Genomic DNA, 17,187 nt, shown 5'->3' on the forward strand with positions numbered 1-17,187 from the left:
TCAGCTCGTTTTTATGGGACTAAGTTCGTTCTAGCATGATTGCAAGCTTTTCTGCCCTCTATCGTCTCTCTCTCACACACAGACACACACTCGGCATTTGTCCTCTCACTTGCCCTATCTCTTGGCCCTAAGGTCCAGATTTGGAAATTTACGAGGAACCTGAGGAAGTGAGAAGACAGTTGGGTTGGGCTGGTTCTGTTGGATTTGGCTCAGTTCATAAAGGGTTTTAAATTAAAAACACTCGAGAATTAAACCAAAAATTAACCTCTCAATTGTGTTCATGCTTGGTTATATGCCTTGTAACAAAACAGGGACAAATCACAATTGAATTTGTAACAAAACAGAAACACACAGAATTTTGGTTGATCAAGAATGTAAATCAAGCGTTATCATCCAAGAATTTTGTACAATTTTAGCCAACCGATAATCTTTACGAACCATGAATCATGGCAGACTTCACAAGCTGGCCTGAGCCATGAAGAGTACTAACTAAGATAAAACACGTTTGTTAAACATCTTGTGACCAGTCTTGATCTGCAATAATCTCCTCAATAGATTCATAGTCGCTTACCCCAGTTTCAGATTCCACATGCTGCTTCTCTTCTTCTATTTGTTTGCTGTCTCCATCTCTCTGTTTGTTTTCCTGAGAATCTTCTGCTCTGCGTTTCTCTTCTTGACTCTCATTTCTTTTCTTATGTATAAGCTGGATAAGACCACGTAAGGCGATATCAACATCAACACTTCTTAACAACTCCTCTGAAACTTCTGCTGGAGTTACTTCCACCTCCTTCAGCAACTCGTCAATCTCCTCGAATATGGGGTGATCATCAATACAATGGTAGTTGGAAGCCAGCACTCTCAAGCCATCTGGACCACAGTGACCCATATGGATGTGCATGTCCATTCGACCTGGTCGCAGCAAAGCCGGGTCGAGCCGATCCTTGTAGTTTGTCGTGAACACGATGATCCTCTCCTCCCCGCTCGTCGACCACAGCCCATCTACGCAATTTAGAATTCCTGAAAGTGTTACCTCATCATCTTTAGATTTTGTTTCTTTCTCTTCATCTCTATTTGTTAAATCAATGGAGCAATCAATGTCCTCAATCACAAGCATTGATTTGTTTGGCATTCCAACCAGCAATGTCTTCAGTTCAGAATTCGAGCAAATCTCCTTCAGATCGAGGTCGTAGATGTCAAACCTGAGGTAGTTAGCTATGGCGGCAATCAGGCTTGATTTGCCAGTTCCCGGAGGACCGAAGAGCAGATATCCACGCTTCCAGGCCTTCCCAATCCTTTTATAGTACTCCTTTCTCTTCACAAATCTTGCCAAGTCCTCCATGATCTTCCGTTTAAGCTCGGCGTCCATAGCCAACGTCTCGAATGTTGCAGGGTGGTTCAGCTCTATGGAATATTGCCATTCATCATATTTATTCATTGTGATCTTCAGCTGCCTGTCTGCCGCCTTGATTTCCTTTGATCGCTCTAGAATGTGAGGAAAATAGTTGTCCAGCATCACGTCCTTGTACTTGCTGTGGAATTTGAGCTCGAACCAGCGGACTTGGATGCTCGTTTCTCCGTAGCGGGAATTAGAGGTCTCTTCTTGACTGACGAGCTTCCACTTGTATTCTGCGCCTTGAAAGATGTCTATTATCTCCTCGCCGACATCAAAGGTGATGACGACCTTGTTCTTGTCCTCGCTCTTGCTCGCCCTTAGCCGCTTCATCGTTGGAGAGATCTTGGTGCGCAAGTAGATGCTGGCTGCATCGTAGAGCTCATTGGAATTGAGCCCTTCTGTTTGTCGGATGATTATGGTGTGCTCCGCAGAGAATCGACCGAAGAGTTTGTGGATTCCCGTGGAGGCCAAGCTGCGCAACTCGCTGGGGAGGAATTCGTTGATGACGGTGCGCGCGAGCATCGCCGAGGCGGCAACGGAGGCTGCTGTGGTGAGATAATTCTTTGCTGTTTCCATGGCTTTGCTCCTCGACTCCATTGAGAAATTTTGATTGGATTGAAGGTAAGAAATTTCCTTTCCCCTTCTCTTTTGCTAGTAATGTTACAGCTGAGCCCGTGCTTTACTTTTATAGAAGATAATTTGGCTTAAGCCAAAAGCCAATTGTTGCCATCAGTGTGATAGCCAAGAACAACAAGCACTTCCCGTTTGGGTTCCTGAGAACGCGTGCTCTCCAAGTTTCTGTAAATAATTGTGCAGGATTTGATCGGGTAAGAACTCATCACAGCCATTCATTTTGCATTGGATGATCAGGATTAAAGTGGAAGAATCGGTCAACTACAGATAGTTATCATATTTATGCTAGCTATAAAAATTAGGGATTTTTACATATATAACACTTCAAACTATTATATTTACTTATCTAACACCCAAAGTATAATATTTACATACCTATCACTCAAATACACTCCGTTTCATCTAAACTACAACTCCGTCAAAAATATTTGAATAGCCCACCCCGACTCGTGCGTGAAATATCTTCTTCGTCGTTGAGTGTCTACCTGAAACCTGCAACACCACTGGAGCAGGAAGTCGAGATAGGAGGTCGCTGGAGAAGGCAATCGGCGGCAATAGCGGCGTGTGAAGAAAAGACGAGTTGATGAGAAATAGGATTTTGTTGCCGGCGCTACTATTGGCGCGTGAAGAAGAAGACGGACGGATGGTTGCGTCCTCTTCCTTATGATAAAATGCCTTGGCTGCTTGTGATAAGACAAGCTTGATACAAAACATAGCTGAACAGTAGAGGATAACGAAGAAGTAATTAAGAGATTAAAAACAGAGACTGATGTATTCAAGGCATGATTACATACTACAATGGCTTGTAGTTTCATTTATATAAACGTAAGCAGAGAAAACAAATTATAGAAATGCCAGCAACAATTTGTTAAAAAGCAATGGTGAAGATTAAATCTGGTCGCCAGAGGAATCATGAGATTCATGATACTGCAGAAGTCGACTACATAGCAAAGAGGTGGAGGATGGATTGAAATTAATAAATGGTGAAAACGTCTTTAATGTCGTTTCCCTTCAAGGAATATCTCAAGAGATACGATTCAGGCGCAGATGAGATGAAGAAAGCCAATAAGAAGAAGAATAAGGAGAAGCTGAAGCCCCTATCTTCCGGCGGTGTAGTTCTCGTCGTTGACAATGAACCCATCTGGCAAAAGCCCGTGCAGCTAGATGATGCCGAGGAGGAAGACAAGCCTTACCATGGCATCAATAAAGATGGAAGCGGGTGGGTCTTGATTTCAAAGCCGTCTAGACACTCTAGGGACCAAGAAGAAGGGATTTCACCGCCCAAAAGACAGAGCCGGCACATAGTTTTAACAGAGTGGTAGTTTAGATGAAAGGGGAGTATTTGAGTGGTAGTAGGTATGTAAATATTATATTTTAGGTGTTTGATAAGTAAATATAATAATTTGAAGTGTTATGCATGTAAAAATCCCTAAAAATTATTATTCAATACATATATTTTATTTTAAGCACCAATTAGTGTAAATTAAAGCATGCTTAGTTGATCTAATCCTGGCATTAGTTTGGATTATTTAAGTCAGCTACACCTGTCGTTTTACAAAAAATTATTATTCAATATATATATTTTATTTTAAGCACCAATTAGTGTAAATTAAAGCATGCTTAGTTGATCTAATCCTGGCATTAGTTTGGATTATTTAAGTCAGCTACACCTGTCGTTTTATGTCGGGAGGAGAAAGGTTTTACACAATGTTTTGAAAACCGGACCGGCCAGTTCAACCGTGAACCGGTCTGGCGGCCGGTCCGATCAAGCTCCAAAATCGGCTCCGCATCAAACCGGATCAAACCGGACTGAACCGACGGTTCAAGAGTACTCTTAGTACTCTTAAGAAGACTCTTGATTAAAGAAGAGATTTCTTACCTTTTGATTACAAGATAAAAGACAAGGTTAGAAATTGAAAATTTTCAAGGAGAAGGTGCAATATTGAATAATTCTTAGCGAGTAAAGCGAGAAAATATGGGGCAATAGATTCTGAGAAGCTCAAAGGCAACCCCAGCCAATTTTATGTTGAGCTTTATAATTTAAAATGAAATTTATTGTTTAAGTTAATGTTTAATTAGAAAGGTGAGATTATATTCTCAATGGATGAGGACTTATGATTTAAGGTCTGCCTCATAACATAAATCTATGTTGGACACTACAGAGTAGTAACCCGAACCTAAGTAAGAAGTACAATATGGACTTATCATCTTGCCTAAAATAGAAAGCATATAAATCACCTAATTGCTTTAAAACTATACTATCTGGTTTTATAAAAAATGAGTAACCTATTATTATTTAAGTTTTTGAAATTTTAGGGCTGACATCTAGAGAAGATCTTAAGTAGTCTTGTACACTGAGTGATAATTGTGCTAAATCTAAATGCAATTAAATTTTATTTTTAATTTATTTATAATACAATGTGTGCTTGTTGAATATATATGAAATTATAATACTTTAAAACTTTTGAAAAATGCATAAAAAAATATTTTTCTTTAAGGAGCAGACTAACCCTAAAAAATAACAGTGCCCTCAATAGTTGGGTGATCTGAATTCAACTTGTAGGTGGGAAGGAGCGTAAACAAAAAAATATAAGAAGAATATGCATGCAACATCAGACGATTTCCAGTTTACTTTCTTGGAATGTTTATATTTCTATGTTATTTATTCTTAAAATTTTATTAAATTATGAGCTGAAGAATTTTTATTTCTAAGTATATGGTAAACTTTTTTGGCACATGCACGTGCAATAAAATAATATATAAAGAGCATGCAATATTTACTATGCAATCAATATTAATAATCAACCAACACTACAGGAAAACCCCGTAGTACGGTGGACAAAATTCGCCGGTAATACATAAAATACAACGGAAAGTCTCGGTTTTCAGCGCATTTCCGTTGGAATTTCATACGCCGATTTGGTACTCGTTAGAAAAAGTCTTCCGACGTAGATAATATGCCGGAAATTATTCTGGCACACTCTCCGACGCATTACCAGTGAAAAATGTGAAAATAAAACGGTGTTTATCACCAGATTATCCTGGCGTTATATATACCAGAATTTACGACGTACCTATCCGCCGGAAACTCTGGCGGATAAATCGCCGTAATTGACGCCGTAACTAAAGCTAAGGCTTGTTACCAGCGCAGTATCTGCCGGGAATTACCGGCGGATATAAAACGCCGGAAATAATACAGATATTCGGTAACTCTTATGTATATTATTCATATTGCATTCCAGTTGCATCATGAACTAATTCCTCAAGATTTGGTTGGGTATTTTCAGCCTTAGCTACATTAGTACTTGTAGAAGGACCGTATTGATAATCAAAATGTGGCTCGTACTCACCATGAGAAGTCCAATACCAATACCGTGGCATGAATCCTCTGCGATACAAATCAACAGTAACATCATCTGGTCTTAGGTGCACTAGATTTTTATGTTTAGAACATGGACATCGAAACATTACATCTGATATGAAGCTGGGTAGTTGTTTCGCTTGTTGAATGAAAATATTCACCCCATTAATGAATTCATCTGTTAACGTCTTTCGTCCTTGCGCCAATCGGTTATACATCTAATTTCTTTGATTTCTAATATCCATAACCTACATATAATAGCATATAAGTAATGGATTAGAATAATTTATGTGACATTCATATATTAACTATCTATTCTCTCTACCTCTTTCTCTCTACCCCTTCTTCTATCCCATTCCCTCTCTAACTTTCTTAACCTTATATTCTCGTCATATAGACCTAGTGAGAGGGACTTGAAGGTAAACTCGAATTATGGAGGCCAACTTTATAGTATAAAGGTTTTCACTTGAGTAGATCAAAATTGAATATATGGAGATATTAACAGTAGAATTCAAGTGATGCTGAAAATTATGGGGATATTAACAGTAGAATTCAAGTTGGATGGTTGAAGTGGAGGAATGCATCGGGCTTATTGTGCGGTAGAAAAGTCTCCCTCAAACTTAAGGGAAAATTCTATAAGATGGTGGTGAGACATGCAATGCTTTATGGTGTCGAATGTTGGCTATTAAAAGGGAAGCATAATACTAAGTTAAGTGTTGCAGAGATGAGGATGCTTATGTGGATGAGTGGCTTGATCCTTAGAGATAGTATATGAAATGAGCATATACGTACGTGAAAAGGTTGGAATAGCTCCAGTGTTAGATAAGATTAGAGAGAAAACCTTTAGACTCTAAGGTTGACCTCCATAATTCAAGTTTACCTTCAACTCCATCTCTAGTCTTATCAACAAGAAGAATATCATCAACAAAAAGCATACACCAACGTATATCCTTTTGTAAATGTCTAGTGAGAACATCTACGACTAAAGTAAAATGATATGGACTTAAGGCTTACCCTTGATGTAATCCAACCGAAATAGGAAATTACTTGGTCAAACCACCTTATGTTTTAACACAAGTAATAGCTCATGCATACATATTTTTAATGATTTGATTATAAGCGCTATTAACTCCTTTCTTTTCAAGAACTCTCAATAGCACTCCTCTTGGAACTTTATCATATGCTTTCGCTAAATCAATAAATATCATATGTAGATCATCATTATTCTCTCTATATTTCTCCATCAAATCTCTCAATAAATGTATGGCTTCCATAATAGACCTACCTGACATGAATCCAAATTGATTTTGAGAAACATTCGCTCTTTGTTTATCAACATAAAAAATATCTTAAGAAAAATAAAAAACCAAGGCACATCCTCTAGCAAATGTCTAATAACAATTTACAAGAAGAAAAATCTTACAATGGACAAAATCGGGAGGCGGCGAACTTCGGAAACTCACAGTCGATTTTCGCCAAATCTGTGTCCTTTCGCAGGCGATGGAGGCTGTGATCATCGACGACGTCGCGTGAACGTCCAAAAGCCTTGACGACGACGATCTAGGGTGGGGCGACGAGAGAAGCGGAGATGCAAAAGAAATGACGGAAGCAAATAAGTAGCCGTCCGCATGATGTTTCAATTGATAAGTCCATTTACAACCCAAGATTGAAGCGTTGGTAGGTCGTGGTACAAGGCTTCAGGTTCCTTGTCGTTGTAAGGCAAAGAACTCCGATGCTACGGCCTTGCGCCATTCTTGATGCTTGATTGCGTCTGTGTAGCAGGATGGGGGAAACTGACATTCGGATGACAGAATTTGGCTAGACAGATTTAAACTTTGAATGGGTTTTAGAGAGCCAATTTTTGTTCTGGTTACCATAGGAAGATGGCTGGGAATAGAATGAGTTGATTGATCAGTTGTGTGCTGCTGCAGAGAATGGGTAGGTGGAGATGAGTTGGAGACTTCAGCTGTATGAGATTCCATTTGCATAGAATCGGTAATGGGGTTGGTTATAATGGAATTGATAGGGATGGATATAGTGGCAGAGGTTGGCGGAAGTAGAGATGGAGGAATATTGGGATTAATAGAATTTTTGCTAGGTACTTTGTGATGAGAGAATGGGAAGGAGTTTTCAATGAAGGATATGTGACGAGCGATAGTAATTATGTTGGTTTCGGGATCAAGGCATTTATATCCCTTATAAGTGTCAGAGTAGCCTAAGAAGACAAAAGATTTGGCTTTAGGCTGCAGCTTGTGTCGATTTTGCGGAGGGATGAGAGGGAATCATTCGCATCTGAAGACACTGATATGATTGCAATTAAGGGAAGTATTGTGCATGAGTTTGAATGGAGAAAGATTTTGAGTGGTCGGTGAGGGAATGCGGTTTATTAAATATGCTGAAGTTAAAACATCTTCTGGCCAGTAGGTATAGGGAATGGAGGCAGTGGATAGCAGAGTCCTGGTGGTTTCGATGATGTGCCGGTGCTTGCGTTCCGCAACACCGTTTTGCTCGGGGGTATAGGGATAGGAAATCTGATGTGTAATTCCGTTTGTAAGAAGAAATTTGCGAAGATTTGCATTGACAAATTCTGTACCGCCGTTTGATCTTATCATTTTAATTTGGTTTGAGGTGTATTTTTCTATGCGAGTTTTACAATATATGAAAATGTTAGTTACTTCTGACTTATGTCACATAGGGAAAATCCAAATAAAATGAGAGAAATCATCTACAAAAAGAACATAATACCGATAGCCCTGGACGGAGATGGCCGGAGCAGGTCCCCAAACATCTGTATGAATCAGTTCTAGAGTCATATTACTGCAGTGTACATATTTTGAAAAAGCTATTTTATGACATTTAGATGCGTTACAAATGGCACAAGAGACAAGTAAGAATTTATGTGAAGATGCGGATTAGAAACAGAAATAGTTTGTATAATTCTTTTATTGGGGTGGCCGAGCCTATGATGTCAGAGAGAAGACGTGGTTGCGGCAGCAAAGAAGGCTTGGATCGGCTGGGATGAGCTGCTGGTCGGAATGTTGTATGACCCATTATTTCAGGCCCCGTAAAGAAGAGCTTGTTGGGTCGTCGAATCCTTGATAGTAAAACCAGATTTATCAAAAATTATAGTGATGAGATTATCTTGAATTAATTTCAAAATAGAAAGAAGGTTAAATTTAAAAGATGGAGAATGAAATTTTTTTTATAAAACCAACTTACGAGATGGGGTCAGTAACAGTCCCTCACTGGAGTCACTTATGTTAACCGAACGCCCATCGCCGACGTTAACAGTGTCGGTCCAGTTGTAAGGATTCGATATGGTCATATTGTCCATTGAATTTGTAAGGTTTGATGACGCGCCAGAGTCCAAGAACCAATTTGCAGCGGATTGGTCAGAGGTAGCAAGAAGCGCTTTCTTGGATTGCGTTGAGGTAGAAGGTATGTATTGAGGATTTAGATGATGCCAGCAGTTTAGTGCTGAGTGTCCTCGCTTGAGACAAATTTGGCAATGTATTTTTGAGGTTTCATTGGCCCGAGTTGTGCTGTCATGGGTAAACTGAGGACTTCGACCTCTAGATAGGCGCCCATGTCCTCCTTGTGAAGCGTACATAGCGATCTTGGAGTCATTGAGAGCCGTTTCTTTTGCTGCATCAGATGTAATATGAATTTCTTCACTAATAAGAAGTGAATAAAGATTGTCCAAACTTAGCGGATTGACCATAGTACGAATGGATGTCTTGAAGGATTGGTAGAAGTTTAGAAGGACTTGTAGGATGTATAAAATGACATCTTCGTTGTCTACGGTTGATCCCGCTGCAGTGATTTGATCGACTAGAGACTTGATCTCCGATAGGTAATGTGTCATGGACTGATTTTTGAGAGACATTGTGCAGTGCGTTCTTTAATTGAATAACCTTGGAGCGGTTTGTGGCTTGAAATCGTGTTTCAAGAACGCTCCAAATTGCTGTGGTAGTTTCAAGATTGAAGCACGGAGGGGGAATTGGTTTAGCATATCGTAGCAGCTAGGTTCTGATTAGTCAGAATCCATTGATGGCTGGTGGAGTTGCTTACAGTCGATCCATCGGGTTGATGGATAAATTGAGACGGTGGAGGGATTGTGGGATCAAGAAACTTGTAGAAGCCGTTCGTCTTGAAGATCTTGATGATTTGGGATTTCCAGAGAGGATAGTTGTCGGAGACGAGTTGCGTGGGGACGATGTTCTTGAGGTTGGAGACGACGAACTTGAGGGTGGAGGGTATGAACGGATCATCTGAGTTTGCCAAGTCAGATCGATCGCCTAACTGAGATGTAGACGAGCTGGCCATGTCGATCTTTCGAAAGAACTAGTTCTCCCGCTATGATACGATGAAGAAACCGAGAACAATAGAAATGCAATGCAGGAAGAAAGGGAAAACATAGAATAGCAAGAAATAAGAAGAAGATGTAATTATTTCCTTATCTTACGAGTACAACATAGGTCTCTATTATAAGAACCAAGAATATAAACCATTAATATTAGTTTACTGCTCTAGAAGATTCATAGGTTTACTTGTAATTAATCCTACTTATGTTTCCACTGTGCTCTATATAAAGAGCCGCAGGCTTACTGTAAACGATAATAATGAAATACAATTCTCTTATTTACTTTCTTCTCAGTATTACTCTTCTCCTCTACAGTTTCTACATGGTATCAGAGAAGGCTGCGATCTGAAGCCATGACTGATTCCGCTTCCTCTCGTCTTCAAGAACGAAGCAACACCACGGCTTCCGTCGAGGCCACAATCTCGACCACCCTCAAATTTGTTGTATCCAATCTCCGGAATCTGGTGACTTCGCCTCTCACCCCAGACAACTTTCTCATATGGAAATCACAGGTTCTAAAAACACTGCACGCAAATGGATTCTTGCAATTTCTTGATCCCAAGAACGCTCCTCCGATCCAGTTCTTGCAAAATCAAGACGGCACATCCCAACTCAATCCGTTGTATTCGCAATGGGTACTCACGGACTAGAACCTGACAGCTTCAATTTGTTCCACAATTTCATCGTCGATTCTTCCGTATGTCATATCTCTTGACTCTACGGCTCAAATATGGGCGGCTCTTGAAACTCGGTTTCAATCCACCAATCGCTCGAAGGTAATCCAACTAAGAAATGCATTACATAATGCATCGCTCAAAAATAACTCAATGACGGTATACCTGTCTGAGATCAAAGCTATCGTCAATCAAATCTCGGCGGCGGGGTCCACAGTCGACCCTGAAGATATAATTCATCATATACTAAATGGGTTACCGCCAATGTATCAATCGTTCAAAACAACGATCCGTGCCACAAGCTCACCGCTGACTCTCGATCAAATCTACCCTCTCTTACTGAGGGAAGAAATTAACCTCACGGCGGATGCTTCTCGGTTTGCCTCCAATCATGATAACACCATGGCTCTGTTTAATAACAGAGGAAAATGCCGTCGCCCAAGAGGCAAGAATTCCTACGTTCCCTCGTCATCCTCAAGAACTCAACAAAACGATCAAAACAATACCTCGTTCGCACCAAGAACCAGCCAGAACTCACAAATTCACTGCCAAATTTTCTACAAAAAGGGCCATTCCGCTCAAACATGCTGGCACCGTCTCAATGCTCAGTACGTTCCGCCCAACAAACCGGGCAATATGGCTCTAGCAATAAATTCGGATACACAAGACACCACATGGTTCTTGGACTCGGGTGCATCTTCGCATCTTACAAATTCTATGGACAATATGTCTATAGCAAACCCTTACCATGGAGCAGACAATGTCACTGTTGGAGACGGCAACTCCGTGCACATAGCTCATATAGGGTCTAGAATTCTACCGACCCCTAACTGTAAGCTGCGTTTGTCGCAAATATTTCATACTCCCTCTCTCAAGTTTAACTTACTCTCTCTCTCTCTCTCAATCAACAAGAGATAACAATATCTCCATTACTTTAAATCCCTCTGGTTTTATGTTGAAGGACCTAGCGACGCAACAAATTTTGCTTCAAGGACCATGTAAAAATGGTCTCTACAACGTTCCAATGAAGTCTCAGGTGCCTCAACATCTTGCATTTTCGGCGTCAACATCCTCGGTGCATACCCGACATCATCGCCTCGGACATCCGCATAAAAGGATCTATGACTTTATATTTAGATGTAATTTGTCTTTGAACATGAATAAGCAATTAAATCCCTGCACTTCTTGTCTCGCGTCCAAATCACATAAGCTTGTGTTTGACAGTTCATCCCATCGTCAAACACATCCACTTGCCCTCATCCATTCGGATGTTTGGGGTCCATCACCTACACTTTCAATTCAAGGTTTTAAATTTTACGTAATATTTGTAGATGATTTTTCCAGATATGCTTGGATTTTTCCTCTTAGATATAAATCCGATGTGTTTCAAACGTTTGTGAATTTCCAAACTCAAATAGAACGGTTTACCATGCAAAAAATTAAAATTCTGCGCATAGATGGAGGTTCCGAGTATGTCAACTCTATCTTCAAGAACTATCTGACTAAATAGGGAACGTTCACCAACTCTCGTGTCCTTATACACCTGAACAAAATGGTCTAGCAGAAAGAAAGCACCGTCATATAATTGAGACAACTCGTACGCTCCTCCTCACAGCGTCTCTACCTCACGTCTACTGGCCAGATGCGGTAAACACAGCTATTTTTCTCATTAACAGGTTACCATCGAATAGTACCTATCATAAATCGCCTCTTGAATTATTGTTTAACAAGAAACATGTCTACAACGGATTAAGAATTTTCGGGTGCGAATGTTATCCGTTACTTCCACCTCACAATAGCACAAAGTTTCACCCAAAATCTCATAAATATGTATTTCTTGGATATTCTAATGTATACAAAGGATACCGGTGTCTAAATCTTACTACAAACAAGATAACGGTATCCAGGAATGTTAAGTTTGTTGAGACCAGTTTTCCGTTCTCAACAATAACATCACCAAATCAAGAATATTCACAAAATATATGTCCTCTATTACTAACTCCTGCTTCTATTAGTCTATCGTCAACTGCAGTTGAATCTACAGCTTCAGTACACAAAGACAATCTAGACATTCAAATATCAATTACCAGAGAAGTTCCAAGCTCCAATCAATTTCCCACAGACACATCTCCCTCGGGCTCACTTAACAGAGATAATTTCGCTATTCCTAAGCATTCAATGACAACTAGAAGCAAGACTGGTGTGCTCAGACCTACAAATCGCCTGAATCTCCTCCACTGTCATAAGGCAATTGATCCACAACAGAACCCGACCACATTCGCTGAAGCCTTCAAAAGTCCACACTGGCGCCAAGCGATGGCATCAGAAGTTCTTGCACTGCAAAAACAGGGTACCTAGACCTTGGTGGAACAACCGATCAATGCCCCAATTCTTGGGAGCAAATGGACGTATAGAACCAAATTTCTAATATACGGCTCAGTAGCAAAATACAAAGCAAGATTAGTGGCTCAAGGGAACAATCAGGAGTATGGTATAGACTATACAGAAACTTTCAGTCCAGTTGTCAAGCTCCTGACCATACGCATTATGCTTGCAATTGTGTTATACAATCAATGGTCAGTACAACAATTGGACGTGGCAAACACATTTTTGCATGGAAATCTCTTTGAAACAGTCTACATAAGGCAACCGAAAGGCTTTGAGGACACCTCTCAGCCGAACCACGTGTGTAGACTCAACAAGGCCATATACGGACTAATACAAGCACCACGTCAGTGGTACAACACGTTCACGTCATTTCTTCTTAATCTCAGGTTCACTCATAGTAGTGCAGATCCATCTTTACTTATTTATCGCAAAGCTCACGTTCAATTTTTTTACTAATATATGTTGATGACATATTAATTACAGGAAATGACACGATTCAAATCTCTTCAATTCTAGCAAAACTCGGTTCTGCCTTCTCCATGAAACATCTAGGAGAAGTACATGATTTTCTAGGCATTAAAATCTCAAAATATAAAAATTCCTACTTTATGTCACAGGAAAAATATGCGGTGAAGATCCTGCAGCAAGCCAATCTCATCAGTTGCAACGCATTATCAAATCCCACCTGTACAAAACTCATGGCAGAATTCAGTTCTGACATGTTCTCCACCGATCCGGCACTATATCGAAGTATCACGGGAGCATTACAATATCTCACATTAACAAGACCCGACATAGCATTCAATGTCAACTTACTCTCTCAAAATATGCATGACCCGTCTCCAAAACATTTCTATCTACTCAAACGTCTACTACGCTACATAAAAGGTACATTACAATTTGGCTTACCGATTACCAAAACTAATCTTGTTTTAAATTCCTTTTTAGATGCTGATTGGGCGGAAGATCCGGCTACTCGAAAATCAACTTCAGGTTTCTGCTCTTTTCTAGGGGAATCTTTAATCTTATGGACAATAAAGAAACAAAGAACAGTGTCAAGATCATCAACCGAATCAGAATATAGGGCGCTCGCAGCTCTAACCTCATATATCATATGGATTCGTCGACTCTTGGCTGACTTCGGCATTCAACAAGACTGCCCCACAAATCTCTACTACAACATGTCCGCTATTGCACTGGCCAATAATCCAGTGTTTCACTCAAGAACCAAACACATAGAAATAGATCAAAAAATTTTACGTGATCACATTCAACAAAACAATATAAATTTGCATCCTATTAGTACAATAGACCAAGTGGCAGATATCTTCACAAAATCTTTATCCACTCCAAGGTTCCAACAACTTCGTCTCAAATTGACGATCATTCAAGATCCATCAATTTGACGGGGCATATAAGAACCAAGAATATAAACCATTAATATTAGTTTACTGCTCTAGAAGATTCATAGGTTTACTTGTAATTGTTGGCTCAAGAAAAATGGCACGAATGCACGAATCCCGCTTTGCAGACGTAGGATTCCACTTCCCTTAAGTCGGATTGAAATTAACCAGATTTCCCCTGAGGATAGTGTCAGGGTTTATAGATCTGGGGTTCTTACTTCCTATGAGCGCAAGCACTCATAGTTAATTACCCCTCTTAACACGTAAGAGAGAACTCTCGATTAAGGATGAATAAATTTTAGATAAATTTTTTCTCTTAATTGTGGGGAAGATGAAGGTAAAACCCGATCAAAATCCCATGGTTCCGTCGTCCCGAGTATACCATAGATTTCAGTCTACCAACACTAACAATCATTGACCGTAGTATCCAGGGAATCTGATTAGCAGCCATGGGTTGCCTCCTCTCAGGGATCCCGAGTAGACTGAAGTGGTTAGATGTGAGATTTAATTTTAATTTGATTTAATTTGGGTCGGGGCTTATGGCTTCCTTAGAAGTTTTCTCGCTAATTTATTTAGTTTGGAGCTTACGGCTCCACTTAGGAGTTGCCCGAAGAGTTTGTTTAGTTTGGGGCTTACGGCTCCAATTAGCAGTTGCTCGGATAATTTGTTTAGTTTGGGGCTTACGGCTCCAATTAAGAGTTGCCCGAAGAATTTCAATTGGATAGGTCTTATGGCTTCCTTAGAAGTTGCCTAACGGCGGGTCTTACGACCTAGCCCTGTAAGCTAAGCGGCCCAAATTGAGGGTCTTACAACCTAGTCATTTAGACTAGGATGCCAAAAGGTTTAAATTTGATTGTTTAGGGTTTATGATCATTACTATTTATTTAGCAAATTTTCTAAAATGTGGAGCTTACGACTTCAGTAAGAAGTTGCCCGAAAGCGGTCTTACAACCTAATCCTATAGATTAGGATGCCCAAATGAGGGGTCTATGTTTGTATTATCACCTAAACACTTTTCTCAAAGGTCGGACTTACGGCTTCTATTAGAAGTGGCCGGGTGTTTTAATTGGGGATCAAGAGTTAAGTCAATTTTAACCCAAAACTTCCCCCTAAGGTCGGGCTTACGACTTTCCTACGAAAGTTGCCGGGTAGTGGGTCTTACAACCAAGTTCTTATAAACAATGCTACCCAATGATGTGTTGAGTTTGATTATTTGTTTGTTGGGTTATTTTGAGTTTGTGATTTTGACACTTCGGAGTTTTGACACTATATTAGTGTTTTGGTTATTCTGTGCTTGTAGCATTTTTCCTACTACAGTAGTCCTGTACTCTTTTTGCTTTTAGCAATTATGCTTTACTAGTTTTTCGTACTTGGTTTTTTTCTTGTTTTCGAGTACTCTACACTACATGCATAGCTTAGATTTATCAGCATTCATTCAATTTATTTGTGATGTACTGACTGCTCATTTATTTGTTTGTTCGTAGGTGTTCGTAGTCGGTAGTTGCAGCAGTTAGGGCTCGTAGTTATAGAGGATAGAGCCCAAAGATAGTTGCAAGAACTCGTACAAGAGGGACTTTGGAGAGATTGTCATATGTTCAAAGTCAATGAGCATTGAGAGTTTTGGAGAGTTTATGTTCGAGAGCTTTTGTAGAGATTTTGGAGAGTTGACAATCAATGTTGTATATGTCATTTAGTGGAAACTTATCTTCCCCCCCTTCCTTTTATTTACAGAATTTTTATTTTATGATTTTCTCATTTGATTAATCAAATAATCAATCAATAAACCAATTCTAAATTTCATTGCTCTAAAAAAAAATAAAAAAATAACTCTCGGGTTTTAAAACTTTTAGAATTTAAAATTCTCTCAAATTTGAAATGCTCTTATATATTTAATAAGCTCATAAATTTTATATAATTAAATTAGTTTTGAAATGATTTATCACGATTTTTGCTACCTCAATAACTAGAGGGAGAGAGATGATGTTTTGAAGATTAGAGACCTCAAATATTTCAAGGAGAAATAGTATTTGAAATGCCAAAATAATTCAATATCTTTTATTCAGTTTTTCTTGTATTGGAAATTAAAAAAAAAAATTAATATATTATGATAGTTTCAGATTGTATAATAGTTACTTATTTAGTTTAAAAATACGATAGTTCCTATTGTTGAGATGATTGGCAGAGCATATACTGATAGTTTTTCTTACGGTTACAAGATCGTGAGGACTTCTACAGATTATTTGGTACCGTTTATGATTTGGTTAATCTGCTACCGGATGGCTATATAGTAACTTATCGAATGATGAGGAACTCTCATGCATGCGTATTGTTGTGTTATAAATTTTATGGATGGGACAGAGTAGTTTGATTAATTAAAGCTGACTAATCACGCTTTTCTTCATTCAGTTGGTTGCATTGCTAGTGTTTAGTGGTTTTCTCACTTTACTTGATTCTTTGTCCTATAACTCCTGTAGAGTCTGTTCTTAGTGATCCATTGTGGGAAGTACTTTTTGACTTAGTCCACTACGGCGTCTGCTCGATCATTCAGGTGCGGTAAGGAGCGATAGGAAATTTTTATTGGGCAGTGCTCGTACAATTTTCTCCCCTCATCGGTTGGGGCAAAAGAAGACGACGGGAAGGCGCTGCCGAAATTCCTAAAATCTGAGGAATTCAATTTAATTTTTGATTTCGAATTGTTAAAATTGCATTTAAATTAACTGATCAATTATTAATGATTAATTAGAATTAATTTATTAAGATCAATCAAATAATTGATTATTGAGATCTTTGAAATCTTTTATCTCATCCAAATGCGTGGGAGTGGAGAACTTACAAACACTTATACTCTCCCAAATGTCGCTCTACCATAAGTGAAAATTTGTTGGTTCGTTCTAACCCAAAGACTCTTCCTTGATGAGGCTGTCGATGTATCTAAATGATATGTTTGGCATGTCTCTAACCATGAGAATCTA

General features: G+C 39.3%; 1 protein-coding gene across 1 annotated transcript; it reads right to left on the reverse strand.

The window, feature by feature from the left end:
* Positions 1 to 356: 356 nt before the first annotated feature.
* Positions 357 to 2,151, reverse strand: LOC110112269 (AAA-ATPase At3g50940-like). Its single transcript, XM_020844430.2, has one exon. The coding sequence runs from the start codon at positions 1,988 to 1,990 to the stop codon at positions 509 to 511; it is 1,482 nt and encodes a 493-aa protein (XP_020700089.1). The 5' UTR covers positions 1,991 to 2,151; the 3' UTR covers positions 357 to 508.
* Between the last annotated feature and the right edge of the window lie 15,036 nt (positions 2,152 to 17,187).

This window comes from Dendrobium catenatum, unplaced genomic scaffold (assembly GCF_001605985.2).
Source record: "Dendrobium catenatum unplaced genomic scaffold, ASM160598v2 fragScaff_scaffold_1038, whole genome shotgun sequence".
In the NCBI taxonomy this organism is placed as follows: Eukaryota; Viridiplantae; Streptophyta; class Magnoliopsida; order Asparagales; family Orchidaceae; genus Dendrobium; species Dendrobium catenatum.

Coding starts and splice junctions, on each gene's coding strand:
- LOC110112269 (XM_020844430.2), bottom strand. CDS start 1,990: ATGGAGTCGAGGAGCAAAGCCATGGAAACAGCAAAGAATTATCTCACC.